The 15,900-nt window shown below is 41.3% G+C and overlaps 1 protein-coding gene across 2 annotated transcripts; it reads right to left on the bottom strand.

Annotated features, from left to right (window-relative positions):
* Positions 1-8,679: 8,679 nt before the first annotated feature.
* Positions 8,680-11,667, bottom strand: LOC147424171 (transmembrane 9 superfamily member 12-like). Of its 2 annotated transcripts, none has more exons than XM_086501247.1 (2): positions 11,511-11,667; positions 8,680-11,103 (listed from the first exon to the last, which is right to left on the bottom strand). In XM_086501247.1, the coding sequence occupies exon 2, from the start codon at positions 11,017-11,019 to the stop codon at positions 9,025-9,027; it is 1,995 nt and encodes a 664-aa protein (XP_086357373.1). In that variant the 5' UTR covers positions 11,020-11,103; positions 11,511-11,667; the 3' UTR covers positions 8,680-9,024. The 2 variants fall into 2 exon arrangements, with proteins under 2 accessions (XP_086357373.1, XP_086357374.1); XM_086501248.1 differs by lacking the exon at positions 11,511-11,667 and adding an exon at positions 11,208-11,504.
* Between the last annotated feature and the right edge of the window lie 4,233 nt (positions 11,668-15,900).

Here is a 15,900-nt window from a genome sequence, read left to right as displayed (position 1 = left end):
GACTCCTTTCATTCTGCAAACGGATCACCAAAGTCTTAAGTACTTCATGACACAGACCAAGCTCTTCGACAAACAAATGAGGTCGGCAAATTTCCTTTCGCAATTTCATTTTCATATTGCTCACATTGCTGGCAAGCATAATCAAGTAGTTGATGCACTCTCAAGACGGCCGAGAGTGAATGCGGTTTCTATAGCAACTCACAATGATCTATCTTCAATGATAGATGAGTACGCTATTGATCCCGATTTTAGAGATGTGATTTCAGCCCTTGCATTAGGGAAGAAAGAAGAACCATTTACCTTACAAGATGGTTATCTTCTCTATGGCAATAGACTATGCGTTACTAACTCACTACGTGAGAAAGTAATGTATGAATCTCATGCTCCACCTTATGCGGGACATAGAGGGATTCAGTCTACTTTAAAGGGAATTGAAACATATTTCTACTGGCCTACCATGAAAGTGAACATACAAGAGTATGTTTCTAAATGTGTGGTATGCCAAAAGAAAAAATTTGATAGAGGGAAGCAACTTGGATTGCTTCAACCCTTGCCAATCCCTAATTCACCATGGGAGAGCATATCCATGGATTTTATCTTTGGATTGCCTAAGTCTATCCATGGGAATACGGGAATATGGACGATAGTAGATAGGTTCAGTAAACAAGCTCATTTTATACCTGTCAAAAAGACTATCAAAGCCCATCAAATGGCAACCCTCTTTATTTCACAAATTTTCAAGTACCATGGCTTGCCAATGTCCATAGTGTCGGATAGAGATCCTGGAATAACCAGTAATTTCTGGAAGGGTCTCTTTGAGAATTTAGGGACAAGGCTAAACTTCTCTTCGGCCTATCATCCACAAACAGATGGCCAAAGTGAAATAGCTAACCTAACCATTCTCGATCTACTAAAAGCCTATGTAACGGAAGTAGATCAAAGATCCCAATGGGAGAAGTACTTACCTTTAGTGGAGTATGCTTACAATAACATTGTACATACTTCCACAGGAAAAACACCTTTCGAGGTAATTGAGGGAAGATCAAAAAGTCCCTTGCTACTTAAAGTACATGGGAAGATCTTCGTTGCAGATGAGTATAGCCGAGACCTACAAGAATCTTTCCAAAAGATTAAGGATGCTATCTCTATCTCACAACAAAGGCAAAAGGCTGTTGCTGACAAGCACAAAAGAGCCCAAGCCTTTAAAAAAAATGATTGGGTCTTGTTAAAGTTTCACAAGGCTCGATTAAGGCACACGACGGGCAAGAACTTACGGGCCACCAAAAGTACTATGCTAAACTAGCAAAAAGGTACTATGGTCCCTTTCAGATTCTTAGGCCAATCAATGAGATGGCCTATCAACTCAAGTTGCCCGATCATTGGCTCATAGACAATGCTTTTCATGTGAGCCTATTAAAACCTTACAAAGGAGAGCCACCTCAACAACCAACTATTGAAGACCAGCCGGAGATCGAGGACCAAGAGGAGGTGCTGCAGCCCGAGTCCATTCTCCAACATGAAGACAAGGTACTAAGAGGCGGTAAGACTATCCGACGATATCTTATTAAGTTTAAGAATTATCCTTTTGAAGATGCTAGATGGATGCAAGGCATACAATTAAAGGATAACCTAAACCTTGTCAATGCTTACAATGCTTCCCAAGAGTAAGAAAATGTACAAAATGTTAAAAATGAACAAAGTTTTTGTCTTATAAGACTCTCTTTTTCTTTATTGTGCACAAAAATGAAGTAGTATGCATGCTTAGATCAAGTTTGCGGAGACCATGTCTCCCAAACACCAAGTAGAGCTTGTCACTCTACTATGGAAGACTGATAGGACTAATGTGCAGACATGCTTGCAGCAGCCTAAGGCTCTCAAGCGCCAAATGGACTAGTCATCCATTCTGGAATGATGTAGTAGGGTAACATAGGGATCCTCTACTCGCTAAGAAAAGGACTCATGAATATGCTTTATCTTCCCTACACCATAGTCGAGGACGACTATGATTTCAAGAGAGAGGTAATGTCATAATAATCAATATCTAATTCTCCTAAATGATTTTCTCATATTAAACTGATCATTTAATGTGGGGAAGTGCCAGGGGAGAAAAGGCTAGAATATTGGTTAAGCTAGCAGACCGGCCACAGTAGGGATCCAAAGGAGGGAAAATAGGGATCCAAAGGGGGGTCCATCTGCAAAAGAGCCATGTGCAACAATGGGCTAAAAAGACCCTAAGGTTCAGCCCATTAAGACTTTCAAAATGCTAAGGTTCCAAAATTCAAAGTTTGTGTCCAAAGGGTTAAAGCTTAGGGGGAATTGGATGCTTTGTGTGCTCTCCAAAGTCAACACATATCCCTACATGGGGAGGGGCGAGCCCTTCTTCTAGGGGATGAGAGAGAAAGCCACACACACACACACACACACACACACACACACACACAGGCTCCCTTTACACAAAGGGAATGAGGGACACAAGTCAGCTCCCTAGGCCAGATGCCCACAAGGTGTGCCCAGTTTCTATTGGATGACCCTTGAAGTGGAACAATGAGAATTAAGCTACAGTAAATCTAGTTTAATTAATTTAAAAACATTTAATAAAAGAAACCAATGAGAATTAAGTCTCCTAGAAGACTATTGGGCAGTCTCACAAGGGGTCCAACGAGCATTCAGGAGCCCAATGGCTTGCCTGATTCCTATTGGCCAGGAAGCAAAGGGGTCCAATGAGAGTTTAGTTTAATTATTTAATTACCTAAAGCTCTCACAAAAGGGGAAAGGGGAACACATGTCAGAAGGCTATCACTTATGCTGCTTAATAGTCATTGGCTTGACTTGGGGAGAGCCAATGAGGGCTCAGCAAGAGCAAATAGCAAGAGGGCTCGCCCAAGAGGAGAGAGGGGGCTGATTTTTGCAAGGCATTATCACACACACACTCACACAATCTCATGTGTGAAGAAAGAGAAGACTATCTCTTCCCAAGCTTTAATGGAGAACTCATCACCTACTCCAAGCTTGTGAGATAGAAGCCTACATCAACACTCTCTTGGCATGTGGATGCAAATCCAACCAAGATCCAAGCTTCAATGCATGCTCATCTCCTCTACCAAGCTAATTACTAAGCTAAGCTATGCTAATATGAGTGATTATGTGAGGAGATGTACATCTTTCTCATAAGATACTCCTTCTTCCTCTCAATCTACTCTCATACCCTGCTAGCTCTCACCATCTTCGAAGATGTGTGAGGTCTTGGGTCTGAGAACGGGGATAATTCAAGTTGTGTTTGCTAAGTGTTTGCTTAGTGTATGAAGCTTTCATCTTCATTGCACTAGCTAGTCTTGAAGGAACACAAAGAATTGTATTGTACAATGTCTCTCTTGATGGGAGAAACCATAATACAAAGTCTTTTGGAGGGGGACCGGCTCCATGCAAATCTGGTCCTCAATTGTTGTCATTAGCTTAATTTCTCTCTCTTTTGAAAGTATTGTCGATGCTATCTAACTAGGTGTTATGCTTTTTGTTGCTCTCTCCACCCAAGCACTCTTGTAATTCTCATTAGGAATCTATTCTAATGAAATGCCCACTATGTTCAAGCTCATTTCCGCTACACACAAGTTATTAGGCCATTAAGTGTTACAACTAGCAGGCTGTCAAGAGGATTTTTTGCTACTTGAGTGGCACTTTACATCTTGGCTTGTTTTATCTCAAGGGGAGATCATTGCCACCATATTTGCATGCTTTTTTGGACTCAGATTGGGCGAGTTGTTTTGACACACGAGTGTCCACAATTGGTTTTTGTTTCATGCTTGGAAGCTTGGCTTATGTGCCAACACAAATCGGAGCTTTCCGCAAAGATTTGGGCTTACTCCCCTTTGTGCATTGATCATGTCCTTAGGGCATGGCACTTCCCTTTACTCTATGTGCCAGCTCTTGTTCATCGCATCAATCTAGGGAGGAATTGTTACCATATACATGTGGTAGTGATGTGTGTGAACACACTTAGGACCGCTGTGGCATTTTTTCCCTCACTAGGAGGTTTTTTTTCCCATGCATTGTATATACTCCCATCATTCTAGGGCTACCTATCTTTCCATTGCACACTAAGTAATACACTCTCTATTGTGTACCTTGAGCTTCCTTCGTCTTCTCCAAGTTGTATGTGTTTTCTTGCAACCCTAATTCCAACAACATTAAATTTTAGAAAGTTGCCTTGAAGGTTATTAGGTAATTGAGGTAGATAACTTAACCTCATAACACATACAAACACACACATTGTTATGTATATTATTTCAGATGTTACCATGCATCCAAAAATGGAATCGTAACATCCATTCACATGATGCCCCATCCATGACATGATAGTGTGTCCTCTAGTGGTTTATATTTCATGCACAGCAACTCATGTATATCTTGGTTGATCAAGAACCAAACTACAATAGACACTTCTAGTTGTGTGTCTTAGTACAAGGCATCTTTGACAGATACGATTGAGGGTGTTTGGTTGAGATCTCTTCTGATTAATTTGGGTGTTTCATAGTAGTCGGCCACCATCTCTTCTTACAGTCATAGTGCTTTATCAATTGCAAGAAACCCAATATTCCAAATAATGTTGAGTTATATTATCAATATATTAGGGAGACATTTTTTGCAAAGAGGTAATCTTGGCTTGTGTGGCAATGCAAGACAACCGCATTCATCTTTGCACAAAGGTTCTACCTCATTAGAAATTCACAACCATTTACAAAGCTTTGGCCTTCTTTACCTTCGTTGAGTGATCACATAGAGTTTGGAACTTTTGTATACATGAGCGCTAGCTCATATTCATTTCATCAATCCCTAGGGGGAATTGTTACCATACTATGGTAGTGAACACACTTGGGACCATTAGGGCACTATTTTCCTCTTTACTAGGAGGTTTTTCCAATAGCTTGTATATGGCTTCCACACTCTTATATATTGTGTACGCTTGAGCATTTTCTTCATCTTCTTAATCTTTTTGTGCATTAGTACCGTTTTGGGGGGGGGGGGGCACTATGTATAAATTGTGTATATCGCATGCACTCAAGGGCCCTTTCTATTACTCTTTATCTATGAATTTTTGACAAATATAATACACCCTTTTCCTATTCGATTTTTTAAACAAAATTCCAATTTCCTTTTACAGTACCCTTTTGTATATGAGAATGTGAGAAAAGCTGAAATTTAATAAGTTCTTCGGTTGCATTCACATAATAGTCACATAATTATTAAGTGACCCCATCTAGATTATTACAACCATATCTTCAACACAAAAAGCTAAAGAAATCATGTAATTTGACATCATTTGAGCAAGCCATGTTGACTAAAAGATATGAATTCAAATAGTTTACAATTGAGAGGACCACTCAACGTGCAATTCATGTGAAGAAGTGTATAGAGAAGGCTCACTAGAAGATGGAGGGAAGGAAGTAGAACCTCAAAGGAATGAACAGCCTAGAACATCAACACAATGTGGGACTTTAGGTAAAGCTTCAGATTCACAACCTAGTGTAGTGGTGGTGGGAATTGGTGTGCCTAAAGATGTTGCAACAATGTTAATTCAAAGAAGTTAGCAAAGATGTAGAGGAATGCATAAAGCAGTGATGTTGCTTCTATTGAGCCATTAATTGTTATCATAACACCTCCAAAGAAGACGTTCATTTGAGGGCTACAAAAAGATCACCTACAGGTGTTTAAGTAGCTGGTCATCAAAGACATCAATTGTGATTAGAGCTAGGAGTGTCAATAACTGTAAAGAAAACAAGATCTATAGAGGCCGCTAGAAGGAGAATCTAATGAAAATATGGGCTTATGCATGCTTGATAAGAGTTGGCCATGCTAGCTTAGGTGGAAGAGAAGAAACTAGAGCTTGAGGAAGGGAAATAATTGGTAAACAAGAGGAATTTTAAGGCTGAAGTAAATTTGGGTTGATCCCAAAGTCCAAGAAAGGGGGAAGGAATGGATATGGCATGTACAATTTCTTAAAAGCCCATTGGTGGTAACCAATGGATGACAGACGTACAACAACATCCATTCAAACTGCATTGATGGAAGGTTCATGAAGGACAATTATAGAGCTTAAGGCTATAAAACGTGGGACCCATTACCATTTTTAGGGTGTGGTTATCATCAATAGTAGTTGACTATTAGGTACCCCTATGCTAGACATTGCCTAGGGTGTAGTTCTTGTCTCATAAGTATGTCACCACAATCTTTTTTTCATTTCTTTTAAGGGGTATCTTGGGTGATGCTTGGGGCTTGAAGGAGTGAAAAGTTTAAGCAAATGCAAAAGGAAAGGGAAACGTGCACATGACGAGTTGACAATGGTCTGAACCTTCCCCCGCTAAAGTACGGTGTAATGCCAAAATATCACTCTAATTTCAAAAATTCCCAAAATACCTTTGTATCTATTTTGGTTGGGTTGTGTAACGTTTTTTTAATCTTTATTCCTTTCCGACAATCGAGATCGGTTTTTCAATGCTTGGCATGTACATTTGTCACAAATTACCTCGCAAAAGAGCGCAATAATGAAGCAGTTCCTGCATAACCATCTCAAATTCTAATTTTAGCGTCTTGTATTATAAATAATCAATCTTCTTATGAAAAGCTACATTTTTTCTATCTTTGGAGATGTTTAATCTCGTATTTTGGGAATTTTGGAAAATTTGGAGGGCCTTTTGGGAATTTATGACGAATCGGGGCCGCGTCGAGAGAGAGAGAGAGAGAGAGAGAGAGAGAGAGTAGTGTGTCGGTGGCAGCGCAAAGACAGGGACGTGTGTGTTCGTTTCTGCGGTGGTGAAGAGTATGCGGGCTACTGCAGCTGGCAGAGGCGAAGGCAAGGGCAGGTGCGGAGGAAGGGTTGCATCGCAAAGGATCACCTGGGGAAAGCAGGAGAGAAGCAGAGCAATGACTTGTGAGTGCGAGGCCATTGGTAGCTGCAGTTGGATGAGCCGTGCAGGTGGACTGTGTTAGCTGTGCAAAGCCAAACATCATTGCCTTGGTCAGTAGAGGTTGCGGACAACATGGTGAGCAAGGACGGCATATTGGAGGCGTGAGCAAGGGGCAGAGACATGCAAACATGCTGGCCATGGTTAGAACACGTGTGCGATAGGAGCGAGCCAGCTCGAGCTGCAGTACCAGCCTCTCTCTCTCTCTCTCTCTCTCTCTCTCTCTCTCTCTGTGCAGGGGAGGCTCAGGCCGGAGTGGATGTGCTGCAGGTTATTCCGATGATGGTGATTCCGATGATTGTAAACAACCACGAAAAGCTCTCCTATTGCAGCCCTGCACAGAACATTCCTGACTGGCTGGGGAGGGCAGTGGATTCAGATGGTCAACCGGCTCGCACATGTCCCCAAAAAGCTCGCGCTACCTCATTCCACTGCCTCCTGGTGTTGCCCGCAGATGCCTTCAAAATTGGTGGAATCTTAGTTTAATTGTGGTAATCAATTTCGATGTTACATAGCCGACAGGCAGCAGTCGCCACCGGAGCAAACTCTTTTCACGCTCCTCTCCCCCTGCAGTCGGCCAGCCCCATTGATGACAATGATGGCACTAAGTGGCTATCGGCGAATGGCTGCGAATGGGGCAGCATTCGGAGTAGGATGGTTCAACATACTACAAACAATAAAGCATTTCAATGCATGTGGAGCATGAATCTATTTTGGCCTCCACAAGTTTAAATAGCAGAAAGGAGTGGTAAACAAAAGATTTGAACCAACAACATTCAACTCAAGGAAGAGTGCCCTCAAACATAACATTTAGTACACGGAAGTTACTTGAGCTTGGTACACCCATCAACAGTTGATGGTCTAACCTCACTACAAGATAAATTAGAAGCAATGGGGACGAGTATTCTTGATCCAACCACATGCGGCAATAATTGCTAAGCTTCACCTTGTACATTCTGTGCAATTCTTGCTTTCATTTGTTTTCCACATGGTCTGCCACAATTTCAGTTAAAGTTGAACCTGAAAAAAAAGGAGCTTGCACACATTCAATGCTTTCGTCCCATTTCGTTTCTCAATATCTAACTAAATCAAGGGCCAAGTCCAAAACCACCTTGAGTGCCCTTTTATGTTTTCAAATGCCCAAGACTTGGTCTTATGACTATGGCTTGTCTTAATGATTCATCAAGAAAAGTTTCGACAGACATTGCATGTAACTCCATTCTCACCTTATCATCAAATTTGGTTGTGTGACTCAGCAACCATCTCTATATGTACCTTACAGATTTGATTTTTATGACTCTGATTCAAGAACATGCCACACAAAAGCAAGATAATTGAGCTGTTGACTAAGCCACACTGCTTTCATGTTTACATTCAAACAACACGCGACAAGTTTAGAGATAAGTGTTCAAAAATTTCTGGTCAATGGAGCCATTTATGTGTAAAATCTTTATAAAGATGACCATAATGAGTTACGACAGAAGTCATCCACAGCTACATGCAGATATAGAACATGGCCACTTTCCCAAATCCAACACATGGCATGTTTCATCAAGCACCTAGCACCATACAAAAATCCTGGAGGTGAGCTTGGTAAATGAATAAAAACAACAATCTGTGAGATATTCTGAAAACAATTACACCCACTTGCAACCCCTTTTTGGCAAAAATTATTTCTTTACAAATCAAATAGATAAATCGCCAGCTTTCACAGTGCATATTCAAGCTCAACTCCAAAGCAGGATGAATCCAGGTTATGTTCAAGATCAAATAATAAAAATGTCAACCAATCAAGAAAGAGATTTCTATTAGTCACTGTAAGTGTCTGCTAAACAATTTGACACTTTTACCTTGGGCCTTAAAAGGCATGGCACTGCATACTCTGAAAACTTCTAGCTCTTGTAAATTTAATCAAAAAAGGTGCCTCTCGAGCAAACATAAGAGGTATTAACCATCAATGTACAACTGGTCTCATAATGTGCAATGCTCGAGAGGACACCGGCCTAGGCTGCAAAAAAATGGTCATAGCACTAACACCATCCCCATGCTTCAAATTTCTTCCACATCAGTCAATTTTGACAGATGAAAACAGATAGTGGACAAACCAGAATGAAGTCAGAAACCCAATAGTACCGGTTGCCAGCATTATAGCCAAAACCATCAAGATCGAGTAACCCAAGTAGAGTGCCGTTGAAACTGGGCCGCTGAGACTTCGCAAATCAAACACCAAGTAATTGACAGCATATAGAAACACGTAAAGGGCAACGGAGCCTGACGCAAAGAAGGATTTCCACCACCAGCGCCAATCTTCCACACACAGATGCATGTATGTGAGCACTACAGAGACCTCCGAGCAGACGATCACCAGCAACACAAGCACCACAAGTAGAAAACCAAAGACATAGTACACCCTGCCAAGCCAGATGCTGGACATGATGAAAAAAAGCTCGATGAAGAGGGTTCCAAAGGGAAGTGTCCCTGCCCCAAGAACCAGTAGCCACGAAGGGTACTTCTGTTGTGGAATCTCTCTTGGAATTTGATTTGTACGCACTGGATATTGAATATGCTCTGCCCTTGCTCCAAAATAACCTCCCAGCAGCGTCAATGGTACAGATATGCAGAACCATAGAGCTAGAAGGACAAAGAAGAGCGAGATTGGAAGAGCACCAGTGCTCTTACTAGCCCAAAGAAGAAAATTCAGAACCGTCATAATGCCAAAAGCAATCCCAGGGAAGAAGCACGCAACACGCCATGCAATTGATCTCCAGCCTGTAAAATCATCATTCCCCTTCATTGTTTTCCAAAGCCTCACTGCTGCATAACCCGCCAAAATTCCAAGAAAAAGATACAGTAAAATCATTCCTGAGAGAAGCATCCCACGTGATGCAGGAGACATGAACCCAAGAGCTGCAAATAGGATTGTAACCACTGCCATCCCAGTGATTTGCACTCCAGTTCCAACCATAACACTCAGGAGCTTAGCATGTCGTGGAGCTCGAAAGACATCCCCCACAACGAGCTTCCATCCAGAGAGCTCTTCTGTCATTTGAGCTTGTGCCTCTTTGTCAAGCTCTTCATATTTGGTCAGATCCCGGCGCACCGTTCGCAGGAAAATAACAAACACAATGCCCGCAAGGAAAGCAATAACCATTAGAGAATTCAGGATTGAGAACCAATGAACTCGTGCACCTTCCATTTTAAGATAAGCATCCCAACGGGATGGCCAACGGATGTCACTTTTCACAAAGGTCACATCGTAAGAGAAGGTGATCTGCTCCCCTTCTTGAACAGGCTGTTGAGGGCCTTCAACACAATCGACTGGTGGAGATATCTTGTCATACATATTGATCTTGGAAACAGAGTCTTTATCATGTCGAATACTGCACGGAGTGACTTCAAAGCCAACCACCTGAAAACCAGAGCCACTGCCACCAGTGGAGACAACATCCATACCATCTCCTGTGCCCATAACAGCACTAACGCCTGTGTCCTCATATTCATGAATAAGGACAGTAAACTTCAAATGGTTGATGATAAAGTGCTGTTTGCGGCCCCCTTCCTCTTGGTAGCCTACTGGAAACCCCGTCAGAGGCAGCACATAATCTCCCATTCTGACATACCTGATTGCAGGCAGATTATCTAGCATTATATTAACTTGGTAAAGGTCTGTTATTCTCTGCTTCAACATCTTGACCGTGTCAGCATTGAGCTTTGAGCTGGTGCAAAGGAAGACACTGGACTCATTCACATTCATGTGAAATTTGTAAGGTGAGTTCTCAATACGGTCACCCATAAGAAGTTCCCCCAAGTTCTCCGGGCTATGCTTTTCACCTTCTTGTGGTATACAGTAGGGAAGGCTATAATAGCTGTATGGAAGCTCCGTCTCAATAGATGTCAAAGAATTAACCATCACACTAAGAGCATCGTTCAGTGCAAATTTCTTCATGTAGCTACCGGGTAAGTAGAATGCACTTGCACTCTGCATGAAGACCAGAGAAATTGACAACACAAAGATGCCCATGATCCATGGCCAACAAGGAGCAGCCCTACACGAGCCCATTTTCAAAGTCTGAGATCTAACTGAAAATCACAAAAGAGTGGTGCTTTCTGGGAGCTCGCATGACCAGTACGCAGCAATCTTTCTCTGCAAATTAAGAAACAAAAGAAACAAGGGATATTGTAAATTCAAATGGAAATCCATGACTGCCGATGGTCAACATGACACCTTTGGGTCAAAAAAAAAACAACCTTTGGGTCCTGGATCTGTCTTTTACATCACAGGACCTACTTGTGCATCTTGACAGATTGAGTTAGCTGAGAATTTTGGGTTGATCCATTTTATACTTAAGCATTTGACTCTGATATTCGACAAGCATGTATTGTGAGTGTCGGAACGAGCTTTAAAGCATGGACTCAAAGAAAGAAGGGAGCTATGGAGAAAAGATCCTAATATCAGGCCTAATTCCTTACACAGCAGATCAGACTACAAAGACACCATCGCGACACGAACGAATCATGAAACGCACAGAAAAATCAGCGATGGAAACCAACCTGCCGTGAAGGATTTGCCAAACGAACGCGAGGTCTTCTAATGCAGACAGCTCTCGTCCGTCTCCCTCACGTCAACATTTGCAATTTTGCACGGCCTTCCAACTGCCTTTCATCGAAACTTTACACTAGGTCGATGACGTCTTAATAATTATTTGTGCAGCACGACTTCTAGACCTCATCTAGGTAAATGTAAACTTGTACGCATTATGAGAAACAAAATTCATTTTTTGGCATGCCCTAAGGCAAAGGCTATAGAGATGCTTTCTCTTTTTGCTGACTAAAATAAGAAAAGAGCTAGAGTTGTCTTTTCAAGCATTTTTTTATTGGTAAAAAATGTTCATTGGTTGAAATAAGATAGTGGGCACTCATTTAAATGACTAGTGTGTAAATCTAATGATAGACTTTTGAAATTCCTATTTTCTACAGATGAGAATAGTCTCCTAAAACTCTAGGCTAGGTCTCTTCTATTCGCGTTTTGCATCTGTTTCTTGCTTGTGGCTTTTCTCAATGGTGTTCAACCTCTCTTGGTTCCCCATGCTCGCTTGGTCGGATTTTTAGTAAGGTTGCATGCATTTGTGGATTTGTGATGTAAGGCTTGTTTGAGGAACTTTGGTGTTTCTATTGTGTACGTTGAAATGGAGCCACCCCTAATGAGCTTGCTACGTTGGGGTTGTCGCTGCTACATGTGACGTCGTCAATGCAGTGTTTCCGAGATCTTTGATGTGCACCACTACTTGTGAGAGCCACGGTTATGCACTGCATATTGGGTGATTGTTGGCTGTATTTTAAGAAAAGGGGCGTCTCCCCTGATGGGCTTGCTGGCCAGGGGTTCACGACATTGTGTTTCAGAGAAGCCCTTCTAGGGCATGTGCAGACGAACAGGTGCCGCCTCTGATGGGCTTGCTGCCCTGGGGTTTGGGTTGTGTGCTTCAAAGAAGCCCTTCTAGGGCGTGTTCAGACTAAATCTTTTTGTAGATACGTAGTTGTCCGTGATTACCTTTACGAACCACTGCATTTGTGAGAGCGTTATGTTGTGTGTATCCCTTGATTGTTGATTGTTGTTGGTGCGCCTTGAATTCTAAGCTCTGAAAACAATTTGGACACTCCCTTAACATTAGTTCTATAATCAGACACTCAAATGTCCTGAGAGACTAAAGTGTCATGTTTTTCTAGCAACTTGTCATAATTATTTGGTGAATCTAGAAAAAAAAATCATAGGTCGCGTTCATATCTTAGGTCAGCTATGAGGTGAAGAACATAGCCAAATTTTACTTTTACCAAAATTAATACCAAATTAAAATTATAATGATAAGTGCCAAGCAGATTGCATATCACTTCTCGGTCTTGTTTGTGAACAAGTTAGGCTCTTCGTAGGGTCTTTTTTTACACAAGTTTTAGTGTAGTTACCAGCAAAAGCTTCAAGTTTTGATTACTTGGAGAAAATCAAGTCTATCCTTATTTTAACTGGTTAGGAAAAATGTATTTTTCTAGCCCTCGTAACGACCAAGTGTTACTTTAATTTTTGGGATGTTGATTCACTTGTGTTGGTGTTTGATTTTGTTGGTTTTTATGTGTTGCAGATTCTTCCCCATTTCGAGTGCCATTTTGAAACTGTGAAACAAGTTGCAGCTCGTATGTAGACTCGTATGCAAGGTTGCTATCTTCGGATTTTTTTATAAGCTCTGGGTTTGGGTGTTTGAATTTTGCACCCAGTTAACGTCTCTTTTGCTTTGCAATGGTGGGAGCATAGTCGATTACCTTGTGAGATGTTGTTGAGCACGCAATTAGTCGTAGGTATGACGACTTATTGTTTGAGAGGGTTTTGCAATGATAAATATAATGGCGGCTTGTTTCATTGACATTTGTGTTAAGGTATTTTGGCATCATTTATTCAAGTAGATCACTTCTTTGGGGATCAAATTAGTTTTTATTAGTAAAAGCCTTCTAGATTGTCCCCGGACTCACTACAGATGTTTGAGATAATGTTTGATTTCTAAAACCTTGTAAATTCACTTAGTACTGCCTTTGGGAAAAATTTCATAAAAGCACTATTTTATTTTATTTATGTAAAAATTGTATTGTCCTTATTTAAACTTAAGTTTCATATTTAAAGTTTCTACGCTACGCACCTGCTACTTGTTAGAAGCTTTTGGCCTGCCCAAAGGGCAAAGGCCATAGAGATGATGGTTCTTTTTGACTGGTTAAAAATAGGATTAATTCTTTTGGACTAGAAAATTGACGGATTGGTTTTCAAGGTAAATGCATGGATTGACCTGTGAAAGAATAATTGGAAGAGATCTCAAAATCATGACTGTGCGCTCCTTGCCGCACTGTCGAAGCAAGGGACTTGCCAATACACCGTATGCGAGCCACAAACGGCTCCAAGCACACAACAAGCCTAAACTAACAAGCTCAAGAAAACAAAGGGTGTGTCACTCACCGCTCTACGCTCGCCTTCGTGGTGGATTCCTCGCCGCGATGAAGAAGAAGCTGCAGTCGTGCCGCGCTCAACCGCTTCGCCGCCGTCGTGCCTTCGTAATGCTCGATCGCACACACACTCTCCCTCTCTCTCTCTCTCTCTCTCACACACACACACACACAAGGAGGTGAAGAAGAAGAAGATGGAGATGGAGATGGAGCAAGAGCACTCTTCAATTGCACAAATGAGAGAATGAGTAAAAATAAAGTTTAGTTGGCTTTTATAGGAGCTCACCCCATTCACACTTGGGCGCCCATGCTTAACCAACTAATCCCTTGAATGTCCAAGTTAAAGTGCGCCTCTCATCGACGATCACTCTACCTTTCCCTATTGGACCGACAAGCCCGGTACCTGACTCTACTTAAATAAATAATACAACGTTTATAGATCATAGGGTGTCCGTGTGCCGTGAGGGTTAACATGCCCCCCTTCCTGATGTAGATTCCGTCCTCGGAAGCTATTGAGTTGAAGCTGGTTCGTCGAGGTGGAAGAGCATTTGAGATGAATGTCCTTAGCCTTCTTCAGTCACTACAAAATCAAACAACATTGGCACAGTAATTGCATTCTCTTAAAAAGCATATGCAGTTTTAGATAGAAAAATTGATTGGTAAAAGAATTTCAAACAATTTGTTAGCAATGAACATTAAATTGCAATGTAATCAAATGCATAAACAGATGTAAAGGCAAAAAATTAAACAAGTCTGGGGTCGCTAATTTGACGGTCGAAAAGCACTAGAGATCGAATATTAATACCATGGGTAAGCTTCTTAATTTTCTGTGGTCAATTAAGTTGTTTAATCACGAGAGCCAAGTATTCATGTTCAAGGGCTGACTAGAGGCTATATCTAGAAAACCTTGTAGTTAAGCTACCATAAAAGGAATTTCTCATGAAATCATCGCCTGACTGATTACTTTTTCTTTGACCCCCCAAAGTCTTTTCACACTGATTCAATTTTGATGTGTGTGCTTATTTTGTATGCCTTGGGTTTTTTGCTTTTCAAGGAAAAGCGCCCACACTGGGAACCTCTAGGGCTCTAGTACCATAGGCGATACATGTGAGTGAAGTACCAAATCAAGCCGAGATTTCTTTTCCAGCTTAAAATTTTACATTGTGGCACTTTGATTTTTTGTTTGTTCATTTTCATCATTTAAATTTTGTAACTTTGGGGGGTCATATAACATTGTTACACTCCCCAGGCTCATCACATTAGTAAACTCCCTTTATAATACTTAAGCTAAAGGTCAATAGGGTCAAGCCCACTAGAAAGCCCTAGTACATTTCATACAATGCTGCTTAAATCGGATTAAGAACCTAAGTAACCATTGTTTATTAGGAAGGCATTCCCCATGGTATTAAGAGAAGATCTCTAACACCTAACTTGGTCAAACTAGCTTAGTCGGACTGCTTGATTTTTAAACTTAGACAAGTGATTATGACAAAACATTACATTGAATTAAATGTTTGATACTAAGCCAATGCGCTGAATATTATGCTACCAATCACAATCAAAGCAGACAAACATAGATGCAAAAAGATAACGGCAATGCTAATGGACAAGAAACACCTGTTTGTGTTGATGGTCGCGCTTGATTTGAAGTGTGAACGAGAGAAAGGTTCCATGAAGGTCCAAATCCTATCAATAGCAACACGCTCCTGTACACACTAGGAAACAAAAGGAATACCTCCAGGAGGCACATCAGTGGGAAAAGAGAACTTTTCTAATCACTCAACTCTAAAACAGAAACACTCCTATCGTACTAATCTTACCTACCCTCCATCACTCAAGTGATGAGGATCAAAGGTGTTTTATGGCATAGGTTTCTGTTTCACTGTACCAGATGTGACATGTGTAGGTCTGAGTCAATGTTTTGACTTTTATTGTGCATACTCGTTTGCTAATTGCTCTTGCT

This window comes from Adiantum capillus-veneris, chromosome 26 (genome assembly GCF_014529385.1).
Source record: "Adiantum capillus-veneris isolate H3 chromosome 26, ASM1452938v2, whole genome shotgun sequence".
In the NCBI taxonomy this organism is placed as follows: Eukaryota; Viridiplantae; Streptophyta; class Polypodiopsida; order Polypodiales; family Pteridaceae; genus Adiantum; species Adiantum capillus-veneris.
This window is presented reverse-complemented; position numbering and strand designations above follow the sequence as displayed.